Source organism: Microcaecilia unicolor, chromosome 1 (assembly GCF_901765095.1).
Source record: "Microcaecilia unicolor chromosome 1, aMicUni1.1, whole genome shotgun sequence".
Classification (NCBI taxonomy): domain Eukaryota; kingdom Metazoa; phylum Chordata; class Amphibia; order Gymnophiona; family Siphonopidae; genus Microcaecilia; species Microcaecilia unicolor.
The window spans coordinates 429,508,834-429,526,431 of record NC_044031.1 but is presented as its reverse complement, the minus strand read 5'-3'; the positions used below and the strand labels follow the sequence as shown (position 1 = coordinate 429,526,431).

Genomic DNA, 17,598 nt, shown 5'->3' with positions numbered 1-17,598 from the left:
AAATCCTTCAGAAAATGGAAGAAGGAACCAACTGAAAATAATAAGAAACAGCGTAAGGAATGTCAAGTCGAATGCAAAGCACTGATTAGGAAGGCTAAGAGAGACTTCGAAAAAAAGATTGCGTTGGAGGCAAAAACACATAGTAAAATTTTTTTTAGGTATATTAAAAGCAGGAAGCCAACAAAAGAATCGGTTGGACCGCTAGATGACTGAGGAGTAAAAGGAGCAATCAGGGAAGACAAAGCCGTAGCGGAGAGATTAAATGAATTCTTTGCTTCGGTCTTCACCGAGGAAGATTTGGGTGGGTTACTGGTGCCAGAAATGGTATTCGAAGCTGACGAGACGGAGAAACTTAATGAATTCTCTGTAAACCTGGAGGATGTAATGGGGAAGTTCTACATCTCCTGGACCGGATGGTATTCATTCCAGAGTACTGATAGAACTGAAAATGAGCTTGCGGAGCTACTGTTAGTAATATGTAATTAACCTTTAAAATTGAGCGTGGTACTGGAAGATTGGAGGGTGGACAATGTAACACCGATTTTTTAAAAAGGTTCCAGAGGAGACCCAGGAAATTATAAACCAGTGAGTCTGACGTCGGTGCCGGACAAAATGGTAGAGACTATTATTAAGAACAAAATTACAGAGCATATTCAAAAGCATGGATTAATGAGACAAAGTCCACATGGATTTAGTGAAGGGAAATCTTGCCTTACCAATCTACTACATTTCTTTGAAGGGGTGAACAAACATGTGGATAAAGGTGAGCCGGTTGATATTGTGTATCTGGATTTTCAGAAGGTGTTGGACAAAGTACCTCATGAAAGACTCCAGAGGAAATTGGAGAGTCATGGGATAGGAGGTAGTGTTCTATTGTGGATTAAAAACTGGTTAAAAGATAGAAAACAGAGAGTAGGGTTAAATGGTCAGTATTCTCAATGGAGAAGGGTAGTTAGTGCAGTTCCCCAGGGGTCTGTGCTGGGACTGCTGTTTTTTTAACATATTTATAAATGACCTAGAGATGGGAGTAACTAGTGAGGTAATTAAATTTGCTGATGACAAAAAGTTATTAAAGTCGTTAAATCGCGGGAGGATTGTGAAAAATTACAAGAGGACCTTATGAGACTGGGAGACTGGGTGTCTAAATGGCAGATGACGTTTAATGTGAGCAAGTGCAAAGGGATGCATGTGGGAAAGAGGAACCTGAATTATAGCAAGGTTCCACGTTAGGAGTCACGGACCAAGAAAGGGATCTAGGTGTCGTCGTTGATGATACGTTGAAACCTTCTGCTCAGTGTGCTGCTGCGGCTAAGAAAGCAAATAGAATGTTAGGTATTATTAGGAAAGGAATGGAAAACAAAAATGAGGATGTTATAATGCCTTTGTATCGCTCCATGGTGCGACCGCACCTTGAATATTGTTTTCAATTCTGGTCGCCGAATCTCAAAAAAGATACAGTGGAATTAGAAAAGGTGCAGAGAAGGGTGACGAAAATGATAAAGGGGATGGGATGACTTCCCTATGAGGAAAGGCTAAAGCAGCTGGGGCTCTTCAGCTTGGAGAAAAGGTGGCTGAGGGGAGATATGGTAGAGGTCTATAAAATAATGAGTGGAGTTGAACGGGTAGATGTGAAGCATCTGTTTACACTTTCCAAAAATACTAGGACTAGGGGGCATGTGATGAAGCTACAATATAGTAAATTTAAAACAAATCTGAGAAAACCTTTCTTCACTCAACGTATAATTAAACTCTGGAATTCGTTGCCAGAGAATGTGGTAAAGGTGGTTAGCTTAGCGGAGTTTAAAAAAGGTTTGGACGGCTTCCTAAAGGAAAAGGCCATTATTAAATGGACTTGGGGAAAATCCACTATTTCTGGGATAAGCAGTATAAAATGTTTTGTACTTTCCCAGTATGGAAACACTTATGTACTTATATAATTTATATAATAATAAATTATTGATAAACCACCCTGTGATTAACAACTAATGCATAATTATTCATATTCCCTCTCTTAGGCTAATTGAATTCAGCTGCTTTTCAGATCCCAGGTAGCATGGTTGTACCTGGGCTTGGATTTTAAACAAATCTTTGATTGTTTAGGCAAAATTAGATTGGTAGAAGAACTGGATGTTGCGTTCTTGGATTTATTAAAGCTCTTTCTATATTGTTCCATATAGTTTGGGGTGGGCCTAAAAAAACTGTCTACCTGTCTTCCTTTAGGCTAAGTTGATGGAGTAAAGGAGTGCTTTTGGAATGGAGTACTTGCCAGCACTTTACAACCGCTTTGAACTATACACTAGCAAAAGCGGTATAGTAAGTCTAAATATTTAAATAAACCTCTACTCTGCCTTCCATAGGAAAGCCATGGGGATTATTTAGAGGCTTAGTTCTCCAACAATACTTACTCAGTGATTCCAGTTATTGGCCTCATCGAAGTCATTCCCATTTCTTTCTAGCATAGCAATTTTGGCAACTTTCTATTCCTTCTTTGAAAAGTTGTTTTGTATCCAGATTAGAGAATGACACAGGGACGGTGAACTGCAGTAACCGTGGGGATGGGAATGGGGCGGGGACAGATCCTATGGGGACGAGGTGAGGATGGGGACAGATCCCACGGGGATGGGGACAAACTTTGTACCCGTGTCATTTTCTACTTTGAAGCCTATTAATGAACTGGAATGTTATTTATGATTGAGTGATGCCTATAAAGATATTTTGATTTTTTGGAAAAACAAGCAAACATACTGGCCACAACTAGCGAAATTTGTATGGGGGATTCTGTACGTCCTGCTACCAGCACATCTTCTAAGAAGACAACTTCTATTCCAGGAAGGACTGTAGAAGACAGGAGAGCTAGATTAAATCCTGAGATTGTTGATGATGACTTATTTATCCACAGATTTAAAAAAAACATAGCAGTGCTTCATAGGGCATATTTTCCCCTTCTAGGGTATATAGAATGGGTTGTAATTTATACCCCTGGACATTTTAACAGTGTGAATTAGGATTCCCCTATTGTTGGGGTGGAAGGGTAGAGGGTGGTGGTGGAAAGGAGGGTTATTATAGCTGCTCATTGTTATTATTGCTTTCTATTTGTAATTTATACACAACAGTTGCACAGCATATTGTTCTTTTTTATACTTTAATAACAAGATTTAAATATAAAATCATAAGTGTTCAAGGCTTCTGCAGATGAGGACAGGGCCCACGGGGACAGGGCGGGGATGGGGACACAACCTGCAGGAATGGGGTGGAGATGGAGACAGGGCCTGTGGGGATGGGTTGGGGATGGAGACAAACTTTGTCCCCGCATCAATCTCTACTCCAGATGGACATGTATGGAATCTTTTCCCATAATTCTTTGCAACATTCCAAATTTCCAAAAGCATGAGAAGCAAAGTGAAGCTGCGCTAGGTGTACAGGATATGTGATAAAGATGACTCACTGATGGTGGTATATATCAGGATCCCGTTGGAGTCGGGTTTGAAAGCCAATGTACAGGTCATCCCAGAGTAGGCCGTTCTTGACTACATAACGCATGACACCAACTCGGCTCCTGATCTGTTATAAAAGAAAAAAAAATACAAAATTAAACTAAACCACTATGTCCAAAAATGCAGCAACAAGTCACTCAGTCTCTTCAGTTGTGTGCATAAAATATCAATGAGATAGTTCTTCCTTGAACAGTACAAAGGGATATGGTTTGCCTATGAGAAATCAAATGTGCACCAGCTTGCAGTCCCTAGAGAGTTAGGTGGGAGAAAAGGGTAAACTCTCCGTCATCACACAATTACAAAACCATGCAGATGTTTAAAAAAGATGAATACTAACAATATAAATAATTATTAAGTCCACAAATTGTAAAACATATATAGATATACAAAATATGAAAAGTTTACTGTTCTAAAAACCCAACATTCCACCTTTTGGATTTTTAGAGCTCTTTATACAAATATGTTTCTTTTAACCATAATACTCTACAATTTATACACAATTTGTATACAATTCACTAAGATGCATTAGCTGCCTTTAATGTGTGCTAACTGCTGTGTTAAACACCTAGAGGGTTATTCACTGAACATACTAATCTCATAAATGTGTAATATTGTAAATATAGAAAAAGAAGCCTTTACCTTGCCTCCCCTTCCTCAGAGAGGGGGGAGGGTGTTTTGCAGCAGGCAGGAAGGGACAGAGGGCTCAGGGCAGCCCAGAAACAGTGCTCCAAATGGAGACTGGCTCTGACCTTCTTTGCTGAAGCTTTAACTATGAAATGTTACAAATTGTGAATTTCCTGGTTTGGAAGTTAAAATTGATTTTAAATGTCCAGGCTTTCACAGATACAGTGCACTCCATTTAAGTGCACGTCGGATAAGCGCATGCTCTGTTTAACTGCATGCCGTACTTCGGTCCCGTTTTTGGCGCCATCAATTTCTATGGGGACAAACTTCGGTTTAGCGCACCACTGATAAGTGCAAGATTCACTTACCTGTATATACATGGTTTAAGACCGCTCCTCTGCAGGAAGGACTCCGCATAAGCGCGCACACGGAATATGGAAGCCGATTAGCACGTGACAACCAACGAGATTTCAATTTTACCGCCCCTTTAACTGCCACAGGCAGAATAAGCGAAAGAATGTTGTTAGAGTGTACAATGGAGTCATCGTCGCGCAACTGTAAGACTTTAACACTGGCTGAAGGAATAGAAGTTCTTAAAAAATTAGAAAACAAAGTCAAGCATCTATTGCTAAAGAATATGGTGTCAATCCCAGTCAAATTTCACGTGTCTTGAAGCAGGAAGACCAGCTTCTGGAAGACTGGCAAAACAATACAAATCCACAACGGAAACAAAAACAGGCGGGAAAATCTGAGGAGGTAGAAGATGCTCTTCTTCGGTGGTTTTCTTGAGTCAGGAGCAGACAGTTTCCTGTCAGTGGTCCACTGCTTATGGAGAAAGCTAATCAGCTAGCTGAAAGTCTTGGGCTAACTGAATTCAAAGCCGCTGTTGGATGGTTGGAAAGATGGAAGGAGAGGAACAACATAAAATTCAAGAAACAGCATGGTGAAAAACAAGACGCCGATGACTTTGGTGCTGAAATTTGGGTTGTTTCAGTTCTTCCTACCATCTTGAATGAGTTTGCACCTCGTGACATTTTCAATGCTGACGAAAATGGTCTCTACTGGCGAGCGATTCCTGATGGAACACTTGCATTCAAACAAGCCAAAACTACAGGAGGTAAAACGTCGAAGGACCGACTGACGATCCTCCTTTGCTGCAATATGGATGGGAGTGAGATGTTGGAACCACTCGTCATTGGAAAGAGCAAACAGCCCCATTGCTTCAAGAATGTTAAGCAACTTCCTGTGTCATATGAGGCTAATGCAAATTCATGGATCTCTGGGGAAATTTGAAAGCAGTGGCTAAAAAAGTTAGACACTATAATGCGGGCACAAAAGCGTCAGATTTTGTTGCTTTGTGATAATTGTGCTGTACACAGTGATGATGTCAGGCTGTCTAACGTCAAAGTGGTCTTCCTGCCACCAAACACTACCTCTCTGATCCAACCTATGGATCAGGGCATAATAGCCAATTTCAAACAACATTATCAGGCTCTTGTGCTACGTCATCTGATGAGCATTATGGATCACCAGACTGGCAAGGATAAACGTGCTGTTGAACTGGCTCATAATCTATCACTGTTGGATTCCCTACATATGCAGAAAGAAGCCTGGAATCATGTTACACAGGCAACCATTGTGAACTGCTACAAGCAGGCAAGCTTTGTTAGGGATGTGGAGAGGGACGAAACAGATGCAGCTGTTGCAAACGCATCAGATGAACAGGCTATTGACATCCCAGCCTGTGTTACTGAAGAGGAGTTTCATCACTACGTAGCTGTTGATTACGATCTACAAACAGCTGATGACAGCACTGATGTAGAGGTATGCGCCTACACGCAGGCAACGGCTGATGATGGAACAGATGATGAAATGAGCAGCGAGGCACATGGTGACGAAATTCAACAACCTCCTGTCACTTTTGCAAGAGTGCTGGAGAGTCTTAACACCGTGCGGGCCTATCTGGAGGCCACTGGATGTCAGTGCTATGACAGTTTTTACCGTCTAGCAGACGTAGTCTATGGAACTCACAGACACAAGAGTGTACAGAGGACTATGACTGATTACTTCAAGTAAGCCTAACGTCAGTTAACAGAGACTGTATAACGTCAGTTAACGGAGACTCTATACTGTACGTATAATAAACAGTACTGTACATATGTTTATCAGATGTCAAGCTTCTTTGAGTCACAACGGTTAAGTGCATGCTCCGGTTAACTGCATGTATTTCTTTCGTCCCAGACCCTTGCACTTAAGCGGATTGCACTGTACTCTGAAGCATGGCTGTAAAGGGTTTGAGAGATTTAATGCCAGAGAAAGGAGCTTTACTATTTAAATTTTATGAGTTAAGTGTGGGGGGATGTTCAATGAGGTTTGTTACAAGGCTCATGATTGGCTGTTTGACTGAGGCCCAAGGGGAAACTGGGAGATTGAGGGGCATGTGAGAAGGCAGCCAACAGGAGCCAGGTCCTGATAAAGGGCATGAATTTGGACCAATAAGGTGGCAGGAGGTAGGGCAGCCCAGGGAAGAACTGGGAAGGAGAAACCAGGAAGGAGAGAAGCAGGGGGTTGGCTGAGGACACGCCACAGCAGCAATCGGGTGCTGAGGATCCAGGGCCAATAGGGAGGCAGGAGGCAGCCTAACCCACGGATTTGCACAAATTTCAAGCTAATCCAGGGGACAGGAGGGGTGGAGCAGCCAGAAAAGAATATAAAGCCTAGAGGCAATCTGGGAAGAAGAAGGGCAAGCCTGGGCAAAAAGAGGAAGCTGCAGGCACGCACAAAGAAGTGAAGAAAGAAGATCAGATCCGGGCAGGTGCGTGCTGCAAGTAGGGGCAGAGAATGGCAAGCTCAGGCAAGAGCTGTCAGCCAGGGGAGAAGAGGATCAAGCCCGAGCAAGAGTGTGCTGCAGGCTGGAAGAGAAGGACCCGCTGATGAGCCCTGGAAGAAGAAAGAGAGCTGGTGAGTCCTGTATGGTGAATAGCAAGCTCAGGCAAGAAGAAACAGCTGTCAGCCTGGGGAGAAGAGGATCAAGCCCAAGAAAATGTATGATATGTTCTCCGAGGACAAGCAGGCTGCTTGTTCTCACGACTGGGTGACGTCCGCGGCAGCCCCCACCAACCGGAAGAAGCTTCGCAGGCGGTCCGCACGCAGGGCACGCCCACCGCGCATGCGCGGCCGTCTTCCCGCCCGTGCGCGACCGTTCCCGCCAGTCTTGTTTTTTCCGCGCTGGAGAGAGTCGTGCGTCGCCGCTCTCTCTTGTCAGCCCCGGAAAACCGTCGCGTTTTCGCGAATTTCTTGTTTTTTTGTTGTTTGTTTCTGGTTCCCGCGCGTTCCGGACCCTTTTTTCTTTTCTTGTTTAAAAAAAAAAAGTGAACGCGCTTGTTTTTCCCTCGTTTTCTAGTGGGGGCGTCGCGTTGCGGCCTTGTGGCCGCGCGGTCGATTTATTTTTCGAGGTGTGATTTACCGCTACCATCGACGACTTTAATTTCGCCGACGCGATTTTTCCGTCGATGTCCTCGAAGGTCCCGAGTGGATTTAAGAAGTGTGGTCGGTGCGGCCGGCCTATCTCGCAGACCAACACCCACGCTTGGTGCCTCCAGTGCCTCGGGCCGGAGCACAATATCAAGTCGTGCTCTTTGTGTCTTGGTCTCCGGAAATGGACTCAGGTTGCGAGGCAAGTTCTATGGGACCGTCTTTTTGGAACTTGCGCCGGCCCCTCGACGTCGACCTCAACGGCATCGACGGCCGGTTCTTCGGTACCGGTATCGATGTCCGTGAAATCGGCACCGATGGCATCGACCCCAGGAGCACAGGTCCCGTCGGCCCGCCGGTCCTCCGGTGAGGGTAGGGGTGAGAGGCCGCGTGGGCAATCGGCCCCGGTCACTCCCTCTGCCCATGGCCCTCGGGACCGAACCCTGTCTGACCCGGTTCCTCGGGACCGAGGGGGATCGACCTCCTCCTCCTCCATTCCACCTGGCGCCGATGACGGGCACCGCAAAAAATCAAAGAAGCACCGTCATCTGTCGCCTTCGATGCATCCGGCTATCGGTGCCGGCGAGGAGTCGACGCCGAAGCGTCAGCGTCGAGAGGAGAGGTCCCCTTCGGTAGTGGAGGTACCGACGCGTCAGGGTCCCAGCACTTCGGTGCAGTCTCCTGGACCCGAGCAGCTTCCGGCACCGACACCTCTACCGGCCCCCCCCCCCCCCCTGTCTTTCCCGACAGCGGGCCTGGACGAGTGCCTCCGAGCCATCCTTCCGGGGATCCTGCAAGGGCTGATGCACCAGGCTGTGCCGGCGCTGGGGGTGCTTGCGCCCTCGGCGCCGTTGACTGTGGCGCCGGTGAGCTCTAGCCCGGTGCCGAGGCCTTCGACACCTCCGCCGCTTGTGGCGCCGGTCTCGACCGCCACGCAGATGGAGTCCCCGTCGACGTCGATGGAGGGAGCTTCGTTCCCGCCGGCGCGGGAGTCCACCGCTCGACGACACTGAGGACTCGGTGCCTCGACGTCGAGCCGGGCCCGGTTAAGGACTCAGCTACATGAGCTTATGTCCGATACCGAGGAACAGGCCTCGTGGGGGGAAGAGGAGGACCCCAGATATTTCTCCTCAGAGGAGTCTGCGGGCCTTCCCTCTGACCCCACGCCTTCACCAGAGAGGAAGCTCTCGCCTCCTGAGAGCCTCTCCTTTGCCTCCTTTGTAAGGGACATGTCCATTTGCATTCCCTTCCCCGTGGTCTCTGTGGATGAGCCGAGGGCTGAGATGCTCGAGGTTCTCGACTATCCATCACCACCTAGAGAGTCCTCCACGGTGCCGTTGCACAATGTCCTCAAAGAGACACTGCTTCGGAACTGGATGAGACCATTATCTAATCCCACCATTCCCAAGAAAGCAGAGTCCCAGTACAGAATCCACTCGGACCCAGAGTTAATGCGGCCCCAATTGCCGCATGACTCGGCGGTCGTGGATTCTGCTCTCAAGAGGGCACGGAGTTCGAGGGATACCGCCTCGGCGCCCCCGGGGCGGGAGTCTCGTACTCTGGACTCGTTTGGGAGGAAGGCCTACCAATCTTCCATGCTCGTGACCCGCATCCAATCTTACCAGCTCTACACGAGCATCCACATGCGGAACACTGTGAAGCAACTGGCGGACCTGGTTGATAAGCTCCCGCCGGAGCAGTCCAGGCCTTATCAGGAGGTGGTCAGGCAGCTGAAGGTGTGCAGAAAGTTCCTGTCCAGGGGTATCTATGACACCTGTGACGTGGCATCTCGTGCTGCGGCCCAAGGTATAGTGATGCGCAGGCTCTCATGGCTGCGTGCCTCTGACCTGGACAACCGCACCCAGCAGAGACTGGCCAACGTCCCTTGCCGGGGGGATAATATTTTTGGCGAGAAGGTCGAGCAGCTGGTGGACCAACTGCATCAGCGGGAAACCGCCCTCGACAAGCTCTCCCACCGGGCGCCTTCAGCATCCACCTCAGCAGGTGGACGTTTTTCCCGGGCCCGGCAGGCTGCGCCCTATGCTTTTGCCAAGCGTAGGTACACCCAGCCGGCCCGAAGGCCTCGACAGGCACAGGGACAGCCCCAGCGCGCTCGTTCTCGTCAACAGCGTGCGCCTAAGCAGCCCCCTGCGCCTCCACAGCAAAAGCCGGGGACGGGCTTTTGACTGGATCCACGGGAACATAGCCGCCCTCAAAGTGTCCGTGCCGGACGATCTGCCAGTCGGAGGGAGGTTGAAATTTTTTCACCAAAGGTGGCCTCTCATAACCTCCGACCAGTGGGTTCTCCAAATAGTGCGGTGCGGATACGCCCTAAATTTGGCCTCCCTTCCACCAAATTCTCCTCCGGGAGCTCAATCCTTCAGCTCCCATCACAAGCAAGTACTTGCAGAGGAACTCTCCGCCCTTCTCAGCGCCAATGCGGTCGAGCCCGTACCACCCGGGCAGGAAGGGCAGGGATTCTATTCCAGGTACTTCCTTGTGGAAAAGAAAACAGGGGGGATGCGCCCCATCCTAGACCTGAGAGGCCTGAACAAATTCCCGGTCAAAGAAAAGTTCAGGATGCTTTCCTTGGGCACCCTTCTGCCAATGATTCAGAAAAACGATTGGCTATGTTCCCTGGATTTAAAGGACGCATACACTCACATCCCGATACTGCCAGCTCACAGACAGTATCTCAGATTCCGCCTGGGCGCACGGCACTTTCAGTATTGTGTGCTGCCCTTTGGGCTCGCCTCTGCCCCACGGGTGTTTACAAAGTGCCTCGTGGTGGTGGCGGCGTATCTACGCAAGCTGGAAGTGCACGTGTTCCCATATCTCGACGATTGGCTGGTCAAGAACACCTCGGAGGCAGGAGCCCTCCGGTCCATGCAGTGCACTATTCAACTCCTGGAGCTGCTGGGGTTTGTGATAAATTACCCAAAGTCCCATCTTCTGCCAACCCAGTCTCTGGAATTCATAGGAGCTCTGCTGAATACCCAGATGGCTCAGGCCTTCCTTCCCGAAGCGAGGGCCAACAACCTCCTGTCCCTGGCTTCGCAGACCAGAGTGTCTCAGCAGGTCACAGCTCGGCAGATGTTGAGACTTCTGGGTCATATGGCCTCCACAGTCCATGTGACTCCCATGGCTCGTCTTCACATGAGATCTGCTCAATGGACCCTAGCTTCCCAGTGGTTCCAAGCCACCGGGAATCTAGAAGATGTCATCCGCCTCTCCACCAGTTGCCGCACTTCACTGCACTGGTGGACCATTCGGACCAATTTGACCCTGGGACGTCCATTCCAAATTCCACAGCCCACGAAAGTGCTGACGACGGATGCATCTCGCCTGGGGTGGGGAGCTCATGTCAATGGGCTCCACACCCAGGGTCTGTGGTCCCTCCAGGAAAAGGATCTGCAGATCAACCTCCTGGAGCTCCGAGCGATCTGGAACGCACTGAAGGCTTTCAGAGATCGGCTGTCCTGCCAAATTATCCAAATTCGGACAGACAATCAGGTTGCAATGTATTACACCAACAAGCAGGGGGGCACCGGATCTCGCCCCTTGTGTCAGGAAGCCGTCGGGATGTGGCGTTGGGCTTGCCAATTCGGCATGCTCCTCCAAGCCACATACCTGGCAGGTGTAAACAACAGTCTGGCCGACAGACTGAGCAGAGTCATGCAACCGCACGAGTGGTCGCTCCATTCCAGAGTGGTACGCAAGATCTTCCGAGAGTGGGGCACCCCCTCGGTGGACCTTTTCGCCTCTCAGACCAACCACAAGCTGCCTCTGTTCTGTTCCAGACTTCAGGCACACGGCAGGCTAGCGTCGGATGCCTTTCTCCTTCATTGGGGGACCAGCCTCCTGTATGCTTATCCTCCCATACCTTTGGTGGGGAAGACCTTACTGAAGCTCAAGCAAGACCGTGGCACCATGATTCTGATAGCGCCCTTTTGGCCCCGTCAGATCTGGTTCCCTCTTCTTCTGGAATTGTCCTCAGAAGAACCGTGGAGATTGGAGTGTTTTCCGACTCTCATTTCGCAGAACGACGGAGCGTTGCTGCACCCCAACCTTCAGTCCCTGGCTCTCACGGCCTGGATGTTGAGGGCGTAGACTTCACTGCGTTGGGTCTGTCTGAGGGTGTCTCCCGTGTCTTGCTTGCCTCTAGGAAGGATTCCACTAAAAAGAGTTACTTTTTCAAGTGGAGGAGGTTTGTCGTTTGGTGTGAGAGCAAGGCCCTAGAACCTCGTTCTTGCCCTGCACAGAACCTGCTTGAATACCTTCTGCACTTATCAGAGTCTGGCCTCAAGACCAACTCAGTAAGGAATCACCTTAGTGCGATTAGTGCTTACCATTATCGTGTGGAAGGTAAAGCCATCTCTGGAGAGCCTTTAGTCGTTCGATTCATGAGAGGCTTGCTTTTGTCAAAGCCCCCTATCAAGCCTCCTACAGTGTCATGGGATCTCAACGTCGTCCTCACCCAGCTGATGAAACCTCCTTTTGAGCCACTGAATACCTGCCATCTGAAGTACTTGACCTGGAAGGTCATTTTCTTGGTGGCAGTTACTTCAGCTCCTAGGGTCAGTGAGCTTCAAGCCCTGGTAGCTCATGCTCCATATACCAAATTTCATCACAACAGAGTAGTGCTCCGCACCCACCCAAAGTTCCTGCCGAAGGTGGTGTCGGAGTTCCATCTTAACCAGTCAATTGTCTTGCCAACATTCTTCCCCAGGCCTCATACCCGCCCTGCTGAACGTCAGTTGCACACATTGGACTGCAAGAGAGCATTGGCCTTCTACTTGGAGTGGACACAGCCCCACAGACAGTCCGCCCAATTGTTTATTTCTTTCGACCCTAACAGGCTAGGGGTCGCTGTCGGGAAACGCACCATCTCCAATTGGCTAGCAGATTGCATTTCCTTCACTTATGCCCAGGCTGGGCTGACTCTTGAGGGTCATGTCACGGCTCATAGAGTCAGAGCCATGGCAGCGTCGGTGGCCCACTTGAAGTCAGCCACTATTGAAGAGATTTGCAAGGCTGCGACGTGGTCATCTGTCCACACATTCACATCACATTACTGCCTCCAGCAAGATACCCGACGCGACAGTCGGTTCGGGCAGTCGGTGCTGCAGAATCTGTTTGGGGTGTAAATCCAACTCCACCCTCCAGGACCCGCATTTATTCTGATCAGGCTGCACTCTCAGTTAGTTGTTCTTCGTAGGTCAATTTTCTGTTGTATCCTCGCCATTGCGAGGTTCAATTGACCTGGGTTCTTGTTTTGAGTGAGCCTGAGAGCTAGGGATACCCCAGTCGTGAGAACAAGCAGCCTGCTTGTCCTCGGAGAAAGTGAATGATACATACCTGTAGCAGGTGTTCTCCGAGGACAGCAGGCTGATTGTTCTCACCTACCCTCCCTCCTCCCCTTTGGAGTTGCGTTTCATCATTTTTGCTTGTCATTCAACTGGCGGGAATGGTCGCGCACGGGCGGGAAGACGGCCGCGCATGCGCGGTGGGCGTGCCCTGCGTGCGGACCGCCCGCGAAGCTTCTTCCGGTTGGTGGGGGCTGCCGCGGACGTCACCCAGTCGTGAGAACAATCAGCCTGCTGTCCTCGGAGAACACCTGCTACAGGTATGTATCATTCACTTTATACCAGTTCTTGTATTCCGCCTATACCTAGTCAGTTCAAAGACAGATTACAGCAATCAAGAGCAGGACCAGTCTATCCAGGAGCTACAAATAGTTAAAACAAAGTAGTAACGTAAACTGAGCAGTTAATAAACTTGCCTTGCAAAATAAAAGAGCTTTTAAATGTTTTCAAAAATGAAGATAATAAGTACAAGACCTCAAAAACAACAGAAGCTACAGTAGTTCCATAAATTAGCTAACTGATATTGAATAGACAATGTGAGATGTTGAATTGATTTTAAATTCTTATATATTGGAAATCTTGGTTGAAAACGATTATGAGTATTGTTATCTAGTAACAAGGATACTAGATTCAACATATAGTCAGAAATTTACCCAGTAAGAATTTTGAAGGTGGTAAAACCTAATTTAAACTGAATTCGCTCAGCAACAGGTAACCAATAAAGTCTGGAGTAATAAATTTGAAGTGACTCAAATCGAGATAATCCAAAAATTAGTCTAACAGCAGAATTCTAAACCAATTGTAGACAGTGGATAAGTGATTTAGAAGAAATAACTAGTTTAAGATTACAGTAATCCAGTTTAGAAAGAATTAAAGACTGAACCAAAATCCTATAAATCTCTAAATTTAAATATTTTCTAAAAATCATCCACTTTCTTAGCATTACAAAAGAGTGCCTAATGATAGATTTGACTATGATACTGCATAGGCAATAAATGGTCAACCTTCACCCCCAGAAATTTTGAATGAAGATCCAGAGAAAACTGATCACCGTCTAGGGATATAGATTCAACATATCTTGGATCTGTAACTTCAACACATGCTTGTTGCAAACATTAGGCTGCCAATTATAGAATTACCTTCTCTACAGTTAGATTCTTGCCAGCCAACTCACTGGCCAGCCAAAAGTTTAGTCTGTTGGTCACATGATGACTTCTGTACTGTGAGGATGAATGAGAGGAATTCTCCCACTCCCAAACATACAGGTTTTATAGATAATTTTCCCTGGAGTTACAACCCTCATTATCTATGCTGTTTGTGCTGGCACATATATGAGTATTCTTACAAGTGTTGTAGAAAAGGCTCTGGGCCACTGTTCCCTCCAAGCTGAGCAGGAATCCTCCAACAGCATTGCTGCCACTGGGGGGGGGAGGTGGTGCTTCAATATTGTGTTTTCAATCACTACAGAGAGACAGGTTCCCTGGAGTCCTGCAGAGCTGTAAAACAGAACCCTCCACTGGCAGCAATGCTGTCGGAGGACTCCTGACCAGCTTAGAGGGGACAGTGCTCTGGACATCTTAGTTCTAATCTCTACATTGAATGGAATGGGGTTTTAAAGCTGCAAGAACCAGGCCTCTGCCTCACTAAACAGCAAATGGGGTGGTAAGGTGAGAGGTGCAATGAGATGCACCTCTACTACAAAAAAGTGTTTTCTCCTACCTTCAAGCCCAGACATTCCAGTGCTGTTAATGCACTTAAAAAGCACAGAATTTCAAACAGAAAATAATGAGAGCATACAACTCCAAGGGGGGTGGGGTGGGAGGCATCTTGGTCGAGGGGGAGGGTGGGACATCACACCCTGTGCCAGCCAGTCCCAGACATTATGCAGATGCTGGCATCTACATAGCTAATTATGGAGGTGCTGGCACTGAACACTTATGGCACTAGCATAATCCACCCCCCCAACACATTGTCACGGTTATGGTCGTACCCCTGCATCTAGACTCACCTTTTTCCAGTGATCTGGCTCTGTGACTTCTCTAGACTGCCTTGTCCCTGCATTGATGCATCTGCTGCCTAGTGTGCCTGCAATCCAAGACTTGCTTTGGTGTGCCTGCAATCCAAGCCTCACTATAGCTTATTCAAGCTTCATTCCAAGTTGTGACATCAGCAGCAAGTCCTTTATTAAGCACCTGGGAACTCTCATGCTTTGCCTTTGCTAGAGGTCTCTTAATCTTGTCTTTGTGTTACCTGTTTAGATCATATCCCTGCTTGGGTTTGATCCTGCATGCTTTGATTCCAGCCTGGCTCTGTTCCTGAGAGTCTTGTTCCTGAAGGTCTGTTCTGTATTTCTAGGAGTCTTGTATTTCAATGCTTTGCTTTGTTTCTGTGAGTTTTGCTTTTGAACCTTTTTCCTGAAAGCCTGGCTCTAGAGCCACACCCTGCTCTTGGTGTCTTTATCAGTTTGACTCTACCTTTGGCTCCTGCTTTCAGCCTAGCCCTGTTTTTGACGCTTGCTACAATTAAGCTCTGTTCCTGCTTTCTGTATGCCCTGTTCTGTTTCCTATGTGTGGTTCTTGTTTGTATCTGTATGGACTACCTTTTAGTTAGCTTTGGTTTCATGCTCTTCTTGTACTGTTTCTGAGCATGTGTAGTTCTTGTCTGTTTATTCTGAGAGTCTGTAGAAACCAGCATTGACCCTGATCTTTTCACTGCTGTACAGCTGTGTCTGCTGCCTCTCCTCTCAGTCTGGCATGCCTTTCCCTTCCGGCTGTGAGTGCTCGTAAGCACATTGCTTCTTTGTTTGCTTCTCTTCCCTGTAGCCTGCTTTAACCCTTTGTGTGCTGTGTTTGTTTTCTGGCTCTTTTGAGCACTTCCCCTTTGCTGACTTGTGTATTAGAAGCAGCTTTTACCTTAGTCTGCTTAATCCTTTGTCTGCTGTGTTTGCTTCCTGGCTCTTGTGAGCTCTGTTTCTGCCAAGTTCTGTTCCTGCTGTGTGTTTGAGCCACGTTCTGCTTCTGCTCTGTGTTTGAGCTAGTTCTGTTCCTGTTCCCAGCTAAGCCAAGTCCCTTTCAGAATCCTGTTACAGAATCCTTTTCCAGTCAAGCCAAGTCTGTTCCAGAATCCTGTTCCAGCCAAGCCAAGCCTGTTCCAGAATCCTGTTCCAGCCAAGTCCGTTTCCTGAATCCTGTTCCTGCCTTGTTTATTTTCTTGCTTCTGTCATTCTTGTTGCCTCACTCCTACCCAATGGCGTACCAAGGGGGGGGGGCAGTGGGGGCGGTTTGCCCCAGGTGCACACTGCTGGGGGGGGGGGGGTGCTGTGCGCCGGTCAGCGTCGTTGGTTTCCATGCTCCTTCTGCCCTGGAACAGGAAGTAACCTGTTCCGGGGCAGAGGTAGCATGGAAACCAACGACGCTGACCGGCGTGCGGCACCCCCCCAGCGGCGTGCACCATGGGGGGGGTTCTTTCACCGGGGTGGGGGGTGTCCCTTTGCCGGGGGGGGGGGGGCGCACTGCACGGGGGGCGCTGCACCTGGGGGGCGGGGCACATCGGCGATCCGCTCCGGGTGTCAGCGCCCCTCGGAACGCCACTGCTCCTACCCTGTCTTGCCCGTCTAGTTGTGCTTTTGTCTTGTCTCATTCAGTCTAGTCCTGTCCGGATCCAGTCCTTGCCTTGTCCTTTTCTGGACCCAGTTTTAATCTAGTTCTGTGTCTTGCCTGGGTCCCAGTCCCAGTTTTAATCCAGTTCCGAGTCTTGCCTTGTCTGGGTTCCAATTCTTGCCCCTTTGCCTTGTTTTACTTGCCTCATCTGGATTTGGTCCTTGTTCTGTCCATTGTATTTAGTTACCTCTGTCCTGCCTTGTTGAGTCTGTTAGCTTATTCTAGTCCAGTCTATTCAGACTCCTGCCTGTACCAGCCCAGGTGATTTGTCTGCCAAAGCTCCGGCTTTGATCCAAGGGCTCACTATTCCTGACAGTTGTGACACACATACACACACATGCAGTCCCTGACTTGGGAAATGGCTGGTAAGTGCCGATATTCAGTGGTGCTGTCCCATTACATGCCGCTGAATATTAGCAGATAGGAACACAAGCAATTTAAATCACTTTGATTATCAACACCATTGTTGCTAGTTTGTACAATGTGCCTCAAGAAACATGGACTTGTTTAATTTATGTCCTTTTTATTGTGTAAGAAAAGACCAGTTTCAAATTAAGCCAGAGAATCATGTTCAAATCCAGGAATCAACGTGTAAAATTTAGCATGGTTATGCTTCCTGGATTTGTTTTAATTACTTCAGATAGATTTCTTTGATCTTTCATTAGATTCACAGAGCAGTCTACAACAAATAAATAAATAGATTACACCAATATCTACAATAAAACAGCCAATTAATTAAAAGGCATAGTTTGAGGGGCTAATTACTCCAAATGATCACCACCTACTCCTTGAAACGCTGTCCTTGCTTGGATTTCGGGGTTATGTTCTGTCTTGGTTGTCATCTTATCTCTCCCATCACACTTTTAGTGTATGCTCTGATGGATTCTCCTCTTAATGACTTACGTGTGCATTCACTCTGGAGCTCCTCAGTACTTCTTCACTCTTATCTCTCCAAACAATCCTCCCCGGGAATCTGTTTAT

The 17,598-nt window shown here is 48.0% G+C and overlaps 1 protein-coding gene across 1 annotated transcript in view; it reads right to left on the bottom strand.

The window, feature by feature from the left end:
- LOC115476024 (cytidine monophosphate-N-acetylneuraminic acid hydroxylase-like) overlaps positions 1-17,598 on the bottom strand; it is a 362,006-nt gene that overhangs the window by 23,172 nt on the left and 321,236 nt on the right. The window contains 1 exon segment of the mRNA XM_030212136.1: positions 3,446-3,561. Within this exon segment, the coding sequence (XP_030067996.1) occupies positions 3,446-3,561 (116 nt within the window).